The sequence below is a fragment of the Heterocephalus glaber genome, unplaced genomic scaffold (assembly GCF_053883595.1).
Source record: "Heterocephalus glaber isolate CG9 unplaced genomic scaffold, H.glaber_assembly_v1.0 deba00001532, whole genome shotgun sequence".
Classification (NCBI taxonomy): Eukaryota; Metazoa; Chordata; class Mammalia; order Rodentia; family Bathyergidae; genus Heterocephalus; species Heterocephalus glaber.
In genome coordinates this window covers 32,320,083-32,335,089 of record NW_028258330.1, presented here as the reverse complement: position 1 = coordinate 32,335,089, position 15,007 = coordinate 32,320,083, and the positions used below count along the sequence as shown (strand labels likewise).

General features: G+C 46.5%; 1 protein-coding gene across 3 annotated transcripts in view; it reads left to right on the top strand.

Moving 5' to 3' along the window:
* LOC110346901 (uncharacterized) overlaps window positions 1-15,007 on the top strand; it is a 40,439-nt gene that overhangs the window by 22,196 nt on the left and 3,236 nt on the right. For all 3 annotated transcript variants that reach the window (XR_002391193.2, XM_087189004.1, XM_087189005.1), the window contains 2 exons: window positions 13,314-13,454; window positions 14,631-14,833. Coding sequence is in view for 2 of the 3 variants with exons in the window: in XM_087189004.1 (XP_087045130.1) it covers window positions 14,708-14,833 (126 nt within the window). In the remaining variant the exon portion in view is untranslated. The remainder of the gene's footprint in view (window positions 1-13,313; window positions 13,455-14,630; window positions 14,834-15,007) is intronic.

Below are 15,007 nucleotides of genomic sequence, written 5' to 3'. Positions count from 1 at the left end.
TCTTCCTATTTCACATTATCAGTTATACCATTTGAACCTTATTTACACTTTTAGTCATTCACACCAGAGAAACTATTTGGTATTTGCACGTTGGGTCCTATTTATTTCACTTAAGAGTATGGCCTCAATGTGCATCCACTTAGCTGTAAGTGTCTCTAGTTTTTCCTTCTTTATGGCTGAGAAATAGTTCTCCATGGCTAGTTGGACTCCTAAGTGTGTCACTCATCCATATGTGAAATACTTTTCCCCTTCTTGGGAAGATTTCTGCCATGACTTCTGTGAGCACTTTTTAATGTCATTTGTACTCTCTCCTGTTTCTTCATTGACTCTGATCTGTCTTATGTTATTCTACTTTGCATCATCTAGCACCTGCTGGCTTGATTGTTCATGGTCTCTTACTATTTTTAAGAAATCTTTCTTTTCCTGGTCACCAGTTGCAATCCTTTCATTCTGCTGCATAAACTTTGAATGGAGTTGTTAACCTGGATACTGTTTGCATTTGTTTCATGGATACCATTTGTTTCCTATGCTGGAATTCCATCCTGTTCCTCAGATCTTCTATTTTTTTTATTTTTGCTCTAGAGTTATTAATCATGTCTTGCACTGTGGACACAATCTGTGTTGGGATCTGAGAAATTATTTCTGATTTCATTATTTCCAGATGCTCTTTGGTTGCTAGTTGAGGGAGTCCAGATAGTTGAGTATTGGCTTGTTCCATCTTGTTGCCCTTTGGGATTGCCTTAGGTGATCTGGAAGTCTGGTATGTTTCTTCTCATTTCAAGAGATGCAGGCTGCTGTGTCTTTGTTGAGGCAACTTTTTGTGCACCCAATGGGCTTCACTTCTCAGGAGACCACACAGAGGCCTTTTCTCTCCTGCTCACCAGTGCACCAATTCCTGGGTTGTGAATGGTACCCTTCTGGATCCCTGTGGTGTACTGTTTGCTGGGGAGTGGGAGTGTGGCTGAGGCCTGTGCACACTTAGGATGGTCTTTGACATGCTTCTGGCTGGGGCCTCCCCACCTGCATAGCTGTTGTTTGGGAGGGCCTTTGGCTGGGGCCTGTATCCCTAAATCCCTGGTGTCTGTGCAGGGCCCTGGTTTGGGCCTGCATACCCATGCCACTCTTGTCCCACACAGACTGCTGGCTGAGGCCTGCACACACTTAGCAGTGGTATCTGGGCAGACCTGATGCTTGTAAATTGCTTATGGTGAGTAGCTTTCTTGCTGGTATTTGGAAACTTTCAGAAATGACTTCCTCTCAGAGGTGTTTTCCAGGTTACCTGGGCTTTGGGGTTTGAGTCTTTTGCAAGATCCTACCTCTTCAGCCAGGGATTTAGCTCAGTGGTTCTGCCACCTGCCTCGAAAGCACAAGGACCCAAGTTCAATCCCTGGTACAAAAAAAAAGATCCTCCTTCTTCAATTTCAGGGATTAGAAGTTGCTGCCTACTTGGCCTAGTCCCTCACTAGGGAACTTGGCCTAGCTCCCCTAGCTTTGGCACTGACATATAGTATTTTTTTGACTCTTAGTCAATATTATTCTTGGTATATCAGGAAGAACAACTGATTAGAACAAATTATGTCCCTTTGGCTAAAGTAATACAATCAGCAATAACAATAACATTGAACACAGCCTAGAAAAGGACAAACTGTGGTAACTGCTAATTTGCCACCTTTAACTCTATGAACTAGATTTCTGGTTATACAATGAAATCTAAAATTAACCAGAAAATGGGTTGCAGTAAATAAGCCCTCAATATAGGGATTTTACCCTCAGGAGAGAAAATTTTAAAGGAGTTAGAGAGAAAAAAGTGGAGAAATAGAAAAAGACGAAGTGACTAGATGCAAGGCTAGAGGACAAAGGAAGATCACACCAACTTTGGAAAACTGGTGAATAGGACAGGAGGGAAAAAGAGAAGAAATAAAAACAAGAACAGGAAACCACAACCACCAAAAAACCTAGAAACTGTGTTTACATGCAAAGAGAAATGAGAACAAACCGTTAAGGAAAAAAAAAAACACACAAGAAAAGAGAGATTTTTTTAAAAAAGAAAAAGGGAATAAGATAAAAACAATGTCCACTTCAAGGCCTGACTCTGTTTTCACTGGTAGACAATGTGGGCAGAGTACAGATCCAAGTTGATTAATCTCAGCAAGCCAGGCTTAGGTTATGGTGGGGTAGTGGATAATCCCAGCAAGCCTGCACCTATGGTTCCAGTGAAGTTCAGGCTGGTTTCTGGCTGTGAGGCTGGAACTGGACCTGTGCAACCTTGAACAGTTTATGCACCCCTTCTACTAGCTCCAGCTCGGCTCCCTGCCTGCTTGAACTGAGCTCCCTGACCTGCTGGCTTGAACTCCCACACTGACACTGACAGCCATTAGATGGAGCCAGCCAGCAGCTGTTCTGAGTTCTGAGCTCAGTTGGCCCCTCTCCAAGATGGCTACCTGTTGATTGCTCTCTCCTGGGGGACATCCAAACCCCAACAATTCACCAACCCCTGAAGATGACTGTGCCCACCACTGCATTTCTTTGTGCAGGTTTGTTGGGTGGCCGGTAGCCATGCTTCATGTGTAGGTTTGAGTTGGCCTTTCCACACAGTAAATCAGGGCTCAGGGAGGAGGCACAGCCTGCCACCTCCTTCTTGTTTGTTGCAGACCCTCTCTTTACTCTCCCTTCAGCTTCAGTTCTTCTTTGGATCCTTCCTGGGTCCCAGGGACCCATGTCCTTCCTCCTTCTCTCCCTCAAGTTGTTTTGATTCCAGGGCCAGGACACCAGACCTCAGACATCTGCCTTCCATCTGATCTTCACATAGCATTTAGGAATTTGTACCAGCTATCTTGAAGATTCCTTGTGGTGTGGCATTCCTCTTCTTTAGGGATCCTGTGATCATGGTAATAAGAATAGTGTACTATCAGACACTGCAGAAAAAAAGCATGGGTTGAGGAGAGCCAGCTGAAATTTCTGAAGTCCTCCATTTGCAAGCCCTTGAACAATAGAAATATAAAATTACAAAGGCTGAGAAATTTGTTCAAGAACATCTGGATAGTATGCAATAAAGTGTGATTTGAGCTAAGTATACCAGTTCTGATAAAAACACCTTTCATGATGCATACATTCAAATGATGTTGGAGCACATTTTCTGACGTTTCATTTTTAGTAGAGATTGGCAGTACTGATGTTTACATTCCTTGTAGTGAGCAAGTGCTTGCATTTATCACTTAACTGATTCTTTTTTCATTCCCTTCCTCTTCCCTCTGTCCTCCATTTCTTGATCTCACTGCTACTTGAAAAGACCTATTTTGCTACCTCCTCTGCCCTGACACTTCTTTTGCTCTACATGTACATTTCGGGTTTCTCCTATAAAAGAAACCGTGTAATATTGAAGCTTGTGCATGTGATTTGTTCCACTTAACGTTATGGCCTCAGGGTGCGTCATTGTTTACCTAAAAAAATGACTAAATTTTTCTTCATGGATGATTACTCTTCCATTATTTGTAAAAGCACATCTTGTTTATCCATTCATTTGTGGTTGGGGATATATGCTGATTCCAAGATTTAGCCATTGTGAATTTTGTTGTAATAAACTCTGGTATGCATATATCATGACATATTGTTTTTTAACTCTTTAGGGAACATATCAGGAAAGGGAATGGCTGGGTCACAAAGAATTTATAGTTTAATTTTTGGACAAATCTTCATACTGGTTTCCATAGTGGTGGTTCTAGTGCACATTCCAGCCAACAAAAATGTAAAAGTGTTCCTTTTCCCCCACAGCCTCACCAGCATTTTTTATTCTTTGATTTCTTTATGATAGCCATTCTTTCTGGAATAAGATGGAATCTCAGTGTTGTTTTAATTTTCATTGCTCTATCGGCCTTGACGTTGAACATTTCTTCATGAATTTCTTGGTCATTTGCACTGCTGTGAAGTGTCTATTCATTCTGTTGCTCATTTTGTGTTTGGGCCTTTTATTTGGGGGAGTATTTTTTTAGTTCTTTATACATTCTAGATATTAGCTAATCTGTTTAAGGTGTAGGTGGCTAATTTCTCCCTCTCCAGGCTGTTTCTGCTTTGTTGGATGTTTCTGTAAGTGTGCAAGTATTATGAGTGGCAAAATGAGGGGTCAGAATTTTGCCCAGTGCAGTGCTTTTTTTCTACTCCTGTTCTTTCTTCGGCCTTCTCTTCCCCAACGATCCATCTCTCCTCCTCTTCCTGTTCCCTGACTGCTGCCCTTTCATCCACACACATGGCCTTGTGCTGCACATGGCTGTCCTGGAGGCTGCTTGGTGCTCCCCCAGTCCCTTTCTGCCTCAGGGAGAAGCTAGTTTTCCAAGGCATGGTTGTTCTATGATCAAGAGACCAAGGTGGACCCAACATGCTTTGTCCTGGGTCCAGGGCCTGTGTTTGAAGCTACCAGGAGCCCCATTTCTTGTTTTTTGGTGGCCTCTGCATCTCCCAGCAGCATGAGGTGTTCTCATAGGGATGTGGTGGTCAGAAGTGAGGGCTTAAGTTCAAGATGGAGACTCTTGACTGTAGCACAACCCACGTGCTGGTCCAGCTCTGGCTGATGGCCAGGTAGTGGCCAGGCTGCCCTGTTTCTGCACCTGCCCTGCCCATTGGTGCCAGAGTCACATCACCTAGTGCCCTAGACACAGATGGTTGTGAGGCTCTGAAGGGGAATGTGGTGGTAGGGGGTGGCATCTGCAATCAGCAAAGGGGCAATCTGTGATCTGAGTGGCTGTGGAGTGGGGTAGTCACTATTGCCTTTTCCTTCTAGGCACCAATGATGCTGGTGTCGTGATGTGTAGAGCAGGGTTCCTTTAAGTCAGCCATCATGTTGTTTCCACCTAGTTCCTCCCACAGACATTTACTAGGAAGCAATGTATATTTGGCAAGTTTAGAGTTTCATTGAAAGCCCTTGCAATGCCTCTCCTGCCCAGACCTCTTCACATAATCACAGTCTTCAAAGTGCCCTGGGGAAGGTGTGTCTTGCAGAAAGACCAGGGCCTTTCTTGGAGAGAGCAGGTATGGGGGAGGGGTGTCTCCAACTGCCACTTCCAGGCCACCCCTGAGCTTGAATTCTGGGACCAGAGTTAGCAGTCCTGGTCACACTGCCAGAACTTAGGATCAGGGGCCTGAGCAGAGGTCCAAAGGCGGGTGGGGAAGACCAAGCCCTCCTTGAGAAGATTTGCCTGAGTGCTGTGTTCACTTTCTGTTCTGTTACTCAGTCCTCACTGGGTGTTGGAAGTGAGTGTTTCCTTGTCTCCCCCATGAATGAGCTGCTTCTTGGGATCTCCAGCAGTCAGCACACAGCAAGCTCTCAGTGTGTCTGCACTAGGCTGTGCACAGAGCCAAGTGCTATGACATTTCACATTCCTGTGACACCAGGCTTGGCCACAGATATCCCATCAGCCTGTGCGTGGGTTCAGGACAGGAGTGGCTCTGTGCATCAGGCTTGCATCTGCCTGAAGGACCCTTGCCTGCCAGGTAGAGGGTCTCAGCCTATGCAGGCTTTACTACACTTGGCTGTTATATTTCTTACCAAGTGTCAGAAATTTATTTCCTTGTTTGATTGTGGTTACGCCCTACCTGCTGCATTTCAGTTTGGTCTATCAACCATAGATTGCTTTCAAAGTGGCTTCTGTAAACAAACAGTCCCTGTCCCTAGATGTTGCAACTTGAAGTCCCAAATCTGTGTGAAGTGGCCTTTACTTTATGGCAAGTCCAGGGAGTTCCAGTATGAGCGCCTAGCTGTGACAGACCCTGTCTGCAGAAGAGGCTGTGCTGAGAGCATTGGTTTGATAGCCAACACGACTCCATCTTGAACCTCACCACCATTTTGTGCTTGTGCTTTACAAAGGACCCAAAACCCACATTCAGTTTGGCAGAAAACTTGCTGCAGCTGCAAGATGTTTTTCGTAGCTTACCCAGTGTGTGAAACTTCCTCTTGCCCCCCACTAACCTGGCACAGTTCTGCTTTGTAAAATTCTGTGTGCTGGTCCCTTGAGCCCTCTCTAATTGAAAGCATGGTTTAAAAGGAGAAACCAAATTACTTCTCAGGGCCAGTTGTTCTTTCTGGCCACTACCCCCTCTGAGTGGTCAGCTTTAAATAAACAGACTGGAACCTGACTCAGAGTGTGGCCCATCACTGTAGTTTCAACTCACTTGGTTACAGTAGTAGGAAGTGCTGGATTTCCACCCAAGCTTGGATGAGAGGACCGAGGATGCATGCACAACCCAGGTGTCCTTGGCACAGAGAGCAGGGAACACTGCAGTCCCGCCTCCTGTCCTTCCATAATGCCCTAAATGTGGGCTCCAGGCTCTGTTTGGTTCATGGTCGAGGAAGTGAGGTCACTTCCTGGGGCCCACTCCAAGCTGCTTCTATAAATTCACCTCACACTGTTGATTGACCCTTCCTAACCTGCCATATGCAAAACAGGACACATTCACCCCAACATACCCTGTGCTACTATCTGCATGCAGGCCTTAATGTATCTAACTCCCATTGGGCAGAGACAGTTGGCTTAAGGTTTATTGTTAAGATTTATGGACTATGTTCAAGAATAAGAGTGAGGTTTGGGTGAGGGTTATGCTGAAGGGTTTACCTAGTGGAGAATATTCTGTCCAGACCTCTGGTTAGGGCTCGGGTAAGCTTGAGGGTAAGGCCTTGAGGCAGGTTTGAGTGGTTATGGTAGTGAGTTGACATAGAAAGCTGGGGTCAGGTTAGGTTGAGACTTTTATATTAAGGTCAGGGTTAGGGTCATGTGTCTTGTAAGGGTTCATGTTAGGGCTAGGTCTATTAGGATTTGTTGATTGATAATTTTAGAGGTAAGGTTTTGCTTAGTGGCAGTGGTGTACATTATTTTCATCACAAAGCAGGTCAATAATGAAATCTTACTGGAGTGTGAACAAATGTAATCTTAGGCCTTAGGGACACTGTCAGGGTGAGGGTGAAGGTTAGGTTGATTGTGAGGATTGGGTTTAGTTTGAGGCTTAAGGTGAGAGTGGTGATAGGGTAAGGGTGAGTGTTGTATTCAGCATGAATATAAGTGTAAGAGTGAGGATCAAGGTTAGGGGTTAGGGTTCGGGTTGGTGTGTGGCTTTAGCTTCCCAGTCATGGTTAACATAGAGGGTTAGGGTTTTCAGGTTAGGATAAGGTTCAGGATTTACTGTAAGGATCAGAGCACTGAGGTGAAACTCTCAGACCTCAGTACCACTGCTGCCCCCCCCTCCACTGAGGAGGAGAACCAACCCCCAAACACCAAGGAGGTGAATCTCTCAGGCCTCTGTAGTGCAGCCTCTGATCATTGTGGAGGTATGCTCCAGCCACCGTAGCACTGTCCCCAGCACCAAGGGGCAGAGACATCCCCCCCAGCCCTGGGGAGGTGAGCCTTTTGAGCCTCCATACTACAGCCAATGAGTGCTGAGGAGCAGAATCCCACCCCCCATCCCCCAGTGGCACTAATGAGGTGAGATTCTCTGGCCTCCATAGTGCTGCCCCCTAGTGCCAAGGAGCAGAGCCCTGCCAGCATGGAGTAGGTGAGCCTTGAAGCCCTGGGTAACACAGCACCCAAACCTTGAGGAGCAGAGACCCACAAGTGACAAAGAGGTGAGCTGTGCTGGAGCCAGCACCACCACCCCCACCCCCTTCCAGAGGCTGTGTGGCCATTACCTGGGTCCATACCAAAGAGTTGCAGGGGTTATATAGGACAATGTTCTGAGCTCTAGAAGATAGAGCAGAAGTGAACAACAGAAAGAGGGCCTCTCTGAGACTCCTTGATGAAAATATTGTAGGGATTAGCAGTAAGGTTTAATGGTAGGGTTGGATATTAGGATTAGGGTTTATGTTAGGTTAGGCTTTAGTATTAGGGTGGAGGTTAGAGTCGTGCCTAGAATTGGGCTTAGCACTGGATTTGGGGTTGGTATTAGGGTTGAAGTTAGGGTTAGTGTTAGATGTTATGGATTAGGATTAGAGTTTGATGTGTTAGTAGTTATGTTTGGGGTTATGATTTAGGTTGAGTATGAGTGTTATGTTTAGGGTTCAGGTGAACATGAAGGTTATGATGAGGGTTTGATTTAGGGTAAGGGTTCAGGGTTATGTTCAGGGTTAATATTATGGTTAGAGTTAGTGGCTAGGGGTTTGGATTGAAATATGCTTACATTTAATATTATGGTGAGAGGTTTTATTAGAGTTAGTGTTTAGGGTTAGTTTCAGAGTTTGGCTTTAAGGTTAAGGTCAGCATTACCATTTAGAACTAGGGTCATGGTTTAGGTTTAGGTTTTATGATTAGATTTAAGGACCAGTGCTAGGGTTAGATTAGAAGAGCAGGAAATTCTAGCTTTGGTCATGAATTTCGCAGTGTCCTGTTCGACTTCAAAACATTTGGAAAAATTTTGAAAGTAGTTCTTCCATGAACTCCTGGTAAAATCTTCATTTAGTCTCAATTTTATTGATTTTCATTTTGATCTTTATAACTTTCTTTTGTACTAGGGTTGGACATGGAGGGTTCTTGTTTTTAGGACCTCAAAGTATAGGTTATTTATTTAGGTTGTCTCTATTTTTCCATTGTGAGCCTTCACAATTATAAAATTTTCATTCTGTTGCTTTCATTCTGTCTCATGAGTTGGTTGTGTTGTGCTTACATTATCATTTGATTCTAAGAGCTTTAAAACTTTTCAGGTGCAATTTTCTGTGTTCCATTGATTGCTCAAGAATGTATTCATTAATCTCCATCTGCATAATTTCTGTGACCTATTTTGCTGTTCATTTCTGGTTTTATTCCACTATGATCCATTAATATGCAGGGGATTCTTTAAGCTCATTTGTAGCAATTTCATCATCCTTTATGGCCTAAGACATGATGTAAATTTGAGAAAGTTCCCTGTGCTCCTGAGAAAAATGTATATTCTCTTTTTGGATGAAACACTCTGTAGACAGCTGTTATGTCCATTTATTGAGCCTGAGTTGACATTGTCCTTCTGTTCTCTGTGATTCTCAGGCTGCCATACTCAGTACAAAAATGAATAGATGTGGTCATGTTCTCCTAAAACTTTACAAATGAATGCTGTGCACCAGGTTGGACTACAGGGCCATCATGTTTGGGTGCTGATCTACATGTACTAAAAATTCTGAGATAATTCAAATTCTGGGGAAGCAGTGATTGTGGTCTTTAGGATCCTGCCCTGCAATTGCAATCTTGATTCCCACCTTGCAGTGTGACCTATGTAACCTGCTTAACCTCTGTGCATTTCTCTCCCCAAAGAGAAGGCTCAATCAAAGGGTGCAAACTCAGGGATCTTAAGAGTACATCTCAATGAATGGGGTTTGTGCTGAGAAAGGCCAGCTTTGGGGACTTGGCAGAGTTACAGGCCCAGCCACAGGATGGCGGCAGGGAGCAGCAGTCCTACAAAATTGGGAGAAGCTCCTGGTGTCTGCAGAAGCTGAGAACCTTGCATTGGCCATCACCTCTCAGCACAAACTAATGAAGATGCCAAGGGCCAGGGATGTAGCTCTCTTGTAGAGCATGTGTTTTGCATACACAAGCCCTGGGCCCCATCCCTCTATGGAGTACCCTGTGCATATGGAGATTCCCCTGCTGCAACCTGTGGCAGTCTCCTCTCCCCCTGGCTCTGGGCCTGTCTCAGTGCCAGGAGTGGGTAGATGCCCAGAGGTGCTTCCCTGGTATCTCTGCTGAGTTTTGCAGATGTTCCTGCAGGGCCCTGTGGCCCTTTCCTCACTGGGATTTGCACCAAGGGCCTTTTCATTGAGCTCCAAGCTGAACTGTTTTGTATTATTTATTTTGACTCAGTGATTGCTAAATTGCTAAGCTGCCCAAGCTGGACCTCAAAATGCAATCAGCCTCCCAAGTGGCCTCAGCCACCCCAAATGCTAAGACTGCAAGTATATGCTTCCACACCTGGCTACCTTCTTAGGTGTAGAAATATTAAACTTGCTGTATGTTCCTTCAAAATCATGCAAGATGAGAAGTGTTAATTCATTCCTGTATGTGTGATTGTGGTAAATTTTTAGACAGCAGCTGCATTTTTATTGAAAAATGATTTTTTTTTCTCAACACATCTTGAAGTCAGGGTTTTTACAAGGGAATATACTTAATACAGGACACATAATTTACAGGATTATTTCATGATATTTACCTAAAAAGTCAAATGCCAAAGAGAGCAAGAGATTAGCCACACTAGAGCCACAAAGAATCCAGCCAAGGGCCCAGACCCCACAGTGTCCCCCACAAATCCAGCTAAAGGCTTACAGTCCAAGGCAATGTCCTCCACAGGTCCAGCCAGTGGCCTAGAGCCTACGGCAATGTCTCATGTTTGTATTTAGGATCTGTACCCAGAAGGCCCAAAGTGGAGGAAGCCAGAAACCTATGCCACAGGGTTAAAGGATTTATGCCCTAAGGCTGAGGAATCCATCCTGGAGCCAGGAAGTGATGCCCTCTGTGAAGATCAGGACTCCCCTGAGGAAAACAGCAGCCATTTCTAGGAACAGAAAGGCCCCAAACTCCTCCAATGACAACAGCCAACTTCACATCAGGAAAACCATCCCCAGGAAGCTTCTCCTAGAAAATCAACAGCCAAAGATCTTTCCCTATAGTTCTCTTTTTATGGCTGTTGGTGACAATCCTCAGTTGGATCCTCATGGTGATTCGGTTCAGCTGGGCATTACAAGTTAACCATTAGTCAATCCACCACAACTGAGCAGTCAGAAGCTGGGTTGAAAAGTTGTCGAAAGATGATGTTACCTCACTGGTTTCAGGGAAAGGATTTTCAAATTGCTTCTGCTGGTTTGATGGGATTTTAGTTCAGTACCTCCTGTAATCTGATTCTAGAAAAGCAAAAGAGTCAAATTCAGAGTGGCTCTCAGTGGGGGCACTGTGAGAAGACTCCAGTCCTGCGCTGCTTGATGTCACATCTGGTCAGGACACCTGGTAGATGTGGTTGGGGCCTTGCTGGGTGTTCCCAGGGGTTTCCTCTCACTCAGGCCCTGCCTGGCCCCTCTGCCACCTTGGGAACATCAGGATTCCTTAGGGAACCATCCTTCAGGTGGCAGCATGGCCGTCCTGCTGGTTGTGTCCTGAGAAGCTGCTGTGTTCTCAGCACTAAGAGTTGGGGTCACTTGTCCCTGCTTTTAGTAGGATGCTCATGGACCACACCAGACCTGCCCTGCTGCCCACCCCACTCCAGAGACAAGGGAGAGTTGTCTGCATGCAGCCCAGTGCCCAGCCAGCATTCCGCAGGTGGGGCATAACCCTCAGTTATTGATGCATGTTTTGCTTTCATGGAGTATGGAAAATATGTAGCTTTTTACAAATTAAAGCCCATAGAATATTTTCATGTCCTCTTTGATTTTGGTTTGATATCTATTCTTAAATTTATTTTTAAAGACTGTTATCCTTTAAATTCTTACTGGTCTCAAAATGCTGCTAAGAGGTCACTGATAATACAGTGTTTACAAAATACAGAAAGGCATATTATCAGTGTCTCTGAGGCTATCAGTAGACACTGTTCATCTTAATGTCCTGAGCAGATCATTAGATTTTTCATCAAAACCCTGGAAGTCAAGAAATTGGTTTTTATTTACAGTGTGGAATGAAAACCAAACCAAACCAGCCCTGTCAGCTACTAATTCTGTATCCAGCAAAACTGTCCTCCCACATGAGGAAGAATTTAGGACATTCCCAGAAGCACAGGCTGAAGGCCATACCAGGCCAGGGGCCTAAGAATGTCCCTGGAAGAAGGCAGTAAAGCCGCCAACTGAATAAAACTAGGGTCTGGGTACAGCAAGTTTCCCCAGCTTCCCAGTGAATATTTAGGGTGAGCTGTCCTACCCAGGGCTCTGCAGTTCCTCACAGAGAGAACATCTTCAGAAGTGGGGGAAGGGCTCAGGGATGTCCCCACCCCCAGTGGAGTCACAGCAAGGTAAAGACATGGGGATGATCATGTGAAGGCAGAAGGCCAGGGGTGCTGTCTTCACCCTCAATTCTCTCCCTGTACCTGGAAGGAAGGGGTTTGCTCCCCACTAGGGTGAGGAGGAATGAGGACCATGTTCTACAGCAGCCTCCTGACATGCACATGATCACAGACAGGAGTGTGAGGGGTCCATCTACATTGAATGTTGGCACAGTCAGAGCCTGGGAGGAACAGCTGAAGAGCGCCAGCTCTCTCTCTCCACAGGCTTGGGTTCTTGTCTCAGCTCCTCCCATTCACTGCCTGAGGGCAACACCAAGATCCTTTCAGCTTTGGTTTCCCCTTGCTGAGATGGAGGTCGGTGCAGCTGCTTGCAGGGGTGTTGCTGAATGTGGGTCCTGTGTGTGACTGAAGCTGTCTCTCTTCTCCTCCCTGGGGCCTGGTGAACACCTCAGATGTGTTCCTCCCACCCCTCTGGTCCTTCCTCTTCCAGCTGTCCCCTGTCCTACTTTGTGGCTCTGTTGGTTCATAAATAGGGACTGTGCAGTCCCAGGGTGCTGACTCCAGCATGGCCTCTTGCTTCATGTCCCTGGGCTTTGTCAGGATCCTGACCCACCTGAACCTCAGCCTCATCCTGTCAGAAACAGGATGACAGGGAGATGGGTGCTTGATGCCCCTCTTGGAGCCCGCTGCACACTAGACACTGGAGAATACCAGTTCCCTGGGCACTCGGGTAACCGAGCCTACCTCCTGCCCTGACAAGTCTCCCAGTACCTGGCAGCTGAGTGCTAACCAAGCTCCAAGGCTCTGACACATTTTGGAACAGGATGGTCCTGGATTCTCCTTTAATTCAGTGCATGACCCTTGTTACTCTGGGTGGGGAAGTAGATCACAGTGTGGCCAGTGCCTGATGTCCTGTGGGATGGGCATGTGGGGCAGATTCTGGGACATGGGAGGGACCTGCTCACTTTTAGGTTGCAAGCTGTAGAGAAGGGTACCTGGGAATGGCCCCACCTTCCAGCCCACACCCTAGAGGAGATTAGAGGAAGTCTATGGTCTATTTCTCCAGTCTCAGGGCATCACTGCCCCCTTGGGCTGTGGCCAGGCTCTGTGGGCTTCATTTCCCCTATAGAGGAGTGGGCATCTCCCACCCCAGTGCTCTCCCAGGCTAACCACGGGCTTCTGGCAGCCAGCGCTGGTGTTGCCAAGACACTGCATTTCCATAGGGATAGTGAAGGTAGGTGGGGGACACATTTCTAAGCAGCCCCAAGTGGGTAGGGGCCCCACTTATTTCCAAGACCGAGACCCCAAGGGAAGTATGGGGAATGGGGAATATTGTGTTGGGTTCTGAGGAATCTCAGGTTCCAGTCTGATGATAGCTTTCTCCACAGGTCTTTTGCTTCTTGGCATCGGCTGTGCACTTCCCACACTGCAGAGGAGGTCATGGTGCCTGAGTTGGGGACAGCATCCTGACATCCAGGATGAAGACTGGAGCCCATGCTCCTGGCCCACACCCAGGAGTGTGTGGCAAGGTGGGTCATGGGATGCTGGCCACGGGGGTGGGGCTCAGGGTAGAAATTGTGCCTTCCGGGACTGGGGATCAAGCTCTTATCTGGCAAGAGTATTGGAGGGAGTATCCAGCTATGTCCAGGCCAGGAGCTGCCCCCCTCCCTCCCTGTGCTTGGGCTGCTTAGTGCTCCTAAGTCTTTCCTGGGAGGTGCAGGTAGAATCGGGGCATTATCATTTAGAGACAGGGGCACAGCCTTCCCCTGCTCCACCCACACAGAGGTCTCCAGACCTCCAGAGGCTGTGGCTAGTTGCACAATGGAATTGGCTGTTCCATGATAGCAGTGCCCCACCCGCTGCCACTGCACCACTGGGGTTTGAGCCATGTCCCCAAACCTCACTCACACCATGAAAAGTGGTGACAACCATGTCCATCCTGCCAGGAGCACCCTGCGGGTGCTATCGACATTTCTGTGACAGCCCATTACATCTCCTAGAAACATCCCCGTGGGGCCTGGGAAGGGTGCAGGATATTGGCATCTTTGTTTCTGTCTCTCAGAAGCACTGATCTCCCTTTGCGTCCTCATCCCCAGGGTGGTACCTGTGTCTGCACAGCTGGGAAAAACTGTTGAAGTGCTGGCTGTCATTGTGAGGCACCAGCCCCACCCTGTAAGACACAGTTCCAGGGGCAACAGGTGACCCTGTGGAACACCAAGGTGTGGAATTTCACATCCCCAGCACCTCCTTCCTGTCATCTTGACATTTCTATAGCAACCAAAGGAGCTCCTCTATCAGTCCTCAGTATAGGGACCCAAGACACCAACTCCGGGAGTTTCCTTGGAGTTTTTCTGTATAATTGTGGTTCTTTGTCTATTCTATTATTTTTAATATTATTTTCTATTTTTCAGGGAGAATTTTCAATGAGAAAGTCTTTGTGATTTATGTGTTTCCTGAGGTTCCCATCACACATAATATGATATTCAGGGGAAAACATCACCAAGTAAAACACAGTAAAGAAAGTACATGATGATATCCTGGAACACAACTCTGAGTCCATTTGACCACTTTTCTAAAAATCATATTTTTTTCAAAAGTGATTTACATTTAGAAAAAAATCATGAGATTTGAGAAGAAATATCTCCATCAAAGTCACATACCAATTGTTACTGTCCACTGATTATTATGTTTCTGCCTGGCCTTAGGTGCAGGAATCGACCTCAGATGTGGCTCAAGCCCTGGAAGTCACCAGGTCTCCCTCACTCCTGTGACCGCTTGAAGTATGGACTGGTGCCCCTTCTGTGTACAAGCATCTGCCTTCCTGTCCTTCACTCTGGCTGTGACACCAAGCTGGGAAGAAGCAGGACCATCCTTTTGTTTCTCAGCAGACAGTTGGGAGCCTGCAGTGGTACGTGCTGGCAGGAGTTTGTGCATTCACCAAAGTAACCTCCTGCAGGAGACTTGGTGGCCAGCCTGAGATCTAGGAGCTGTCACTAGTTCCTGAGACCAGTGTCATGGGTGTGTGATTGGGTATGTCAGTCTGAAGGTCCCCCAGGCTATGTGGAACAGAAATGACACAGCT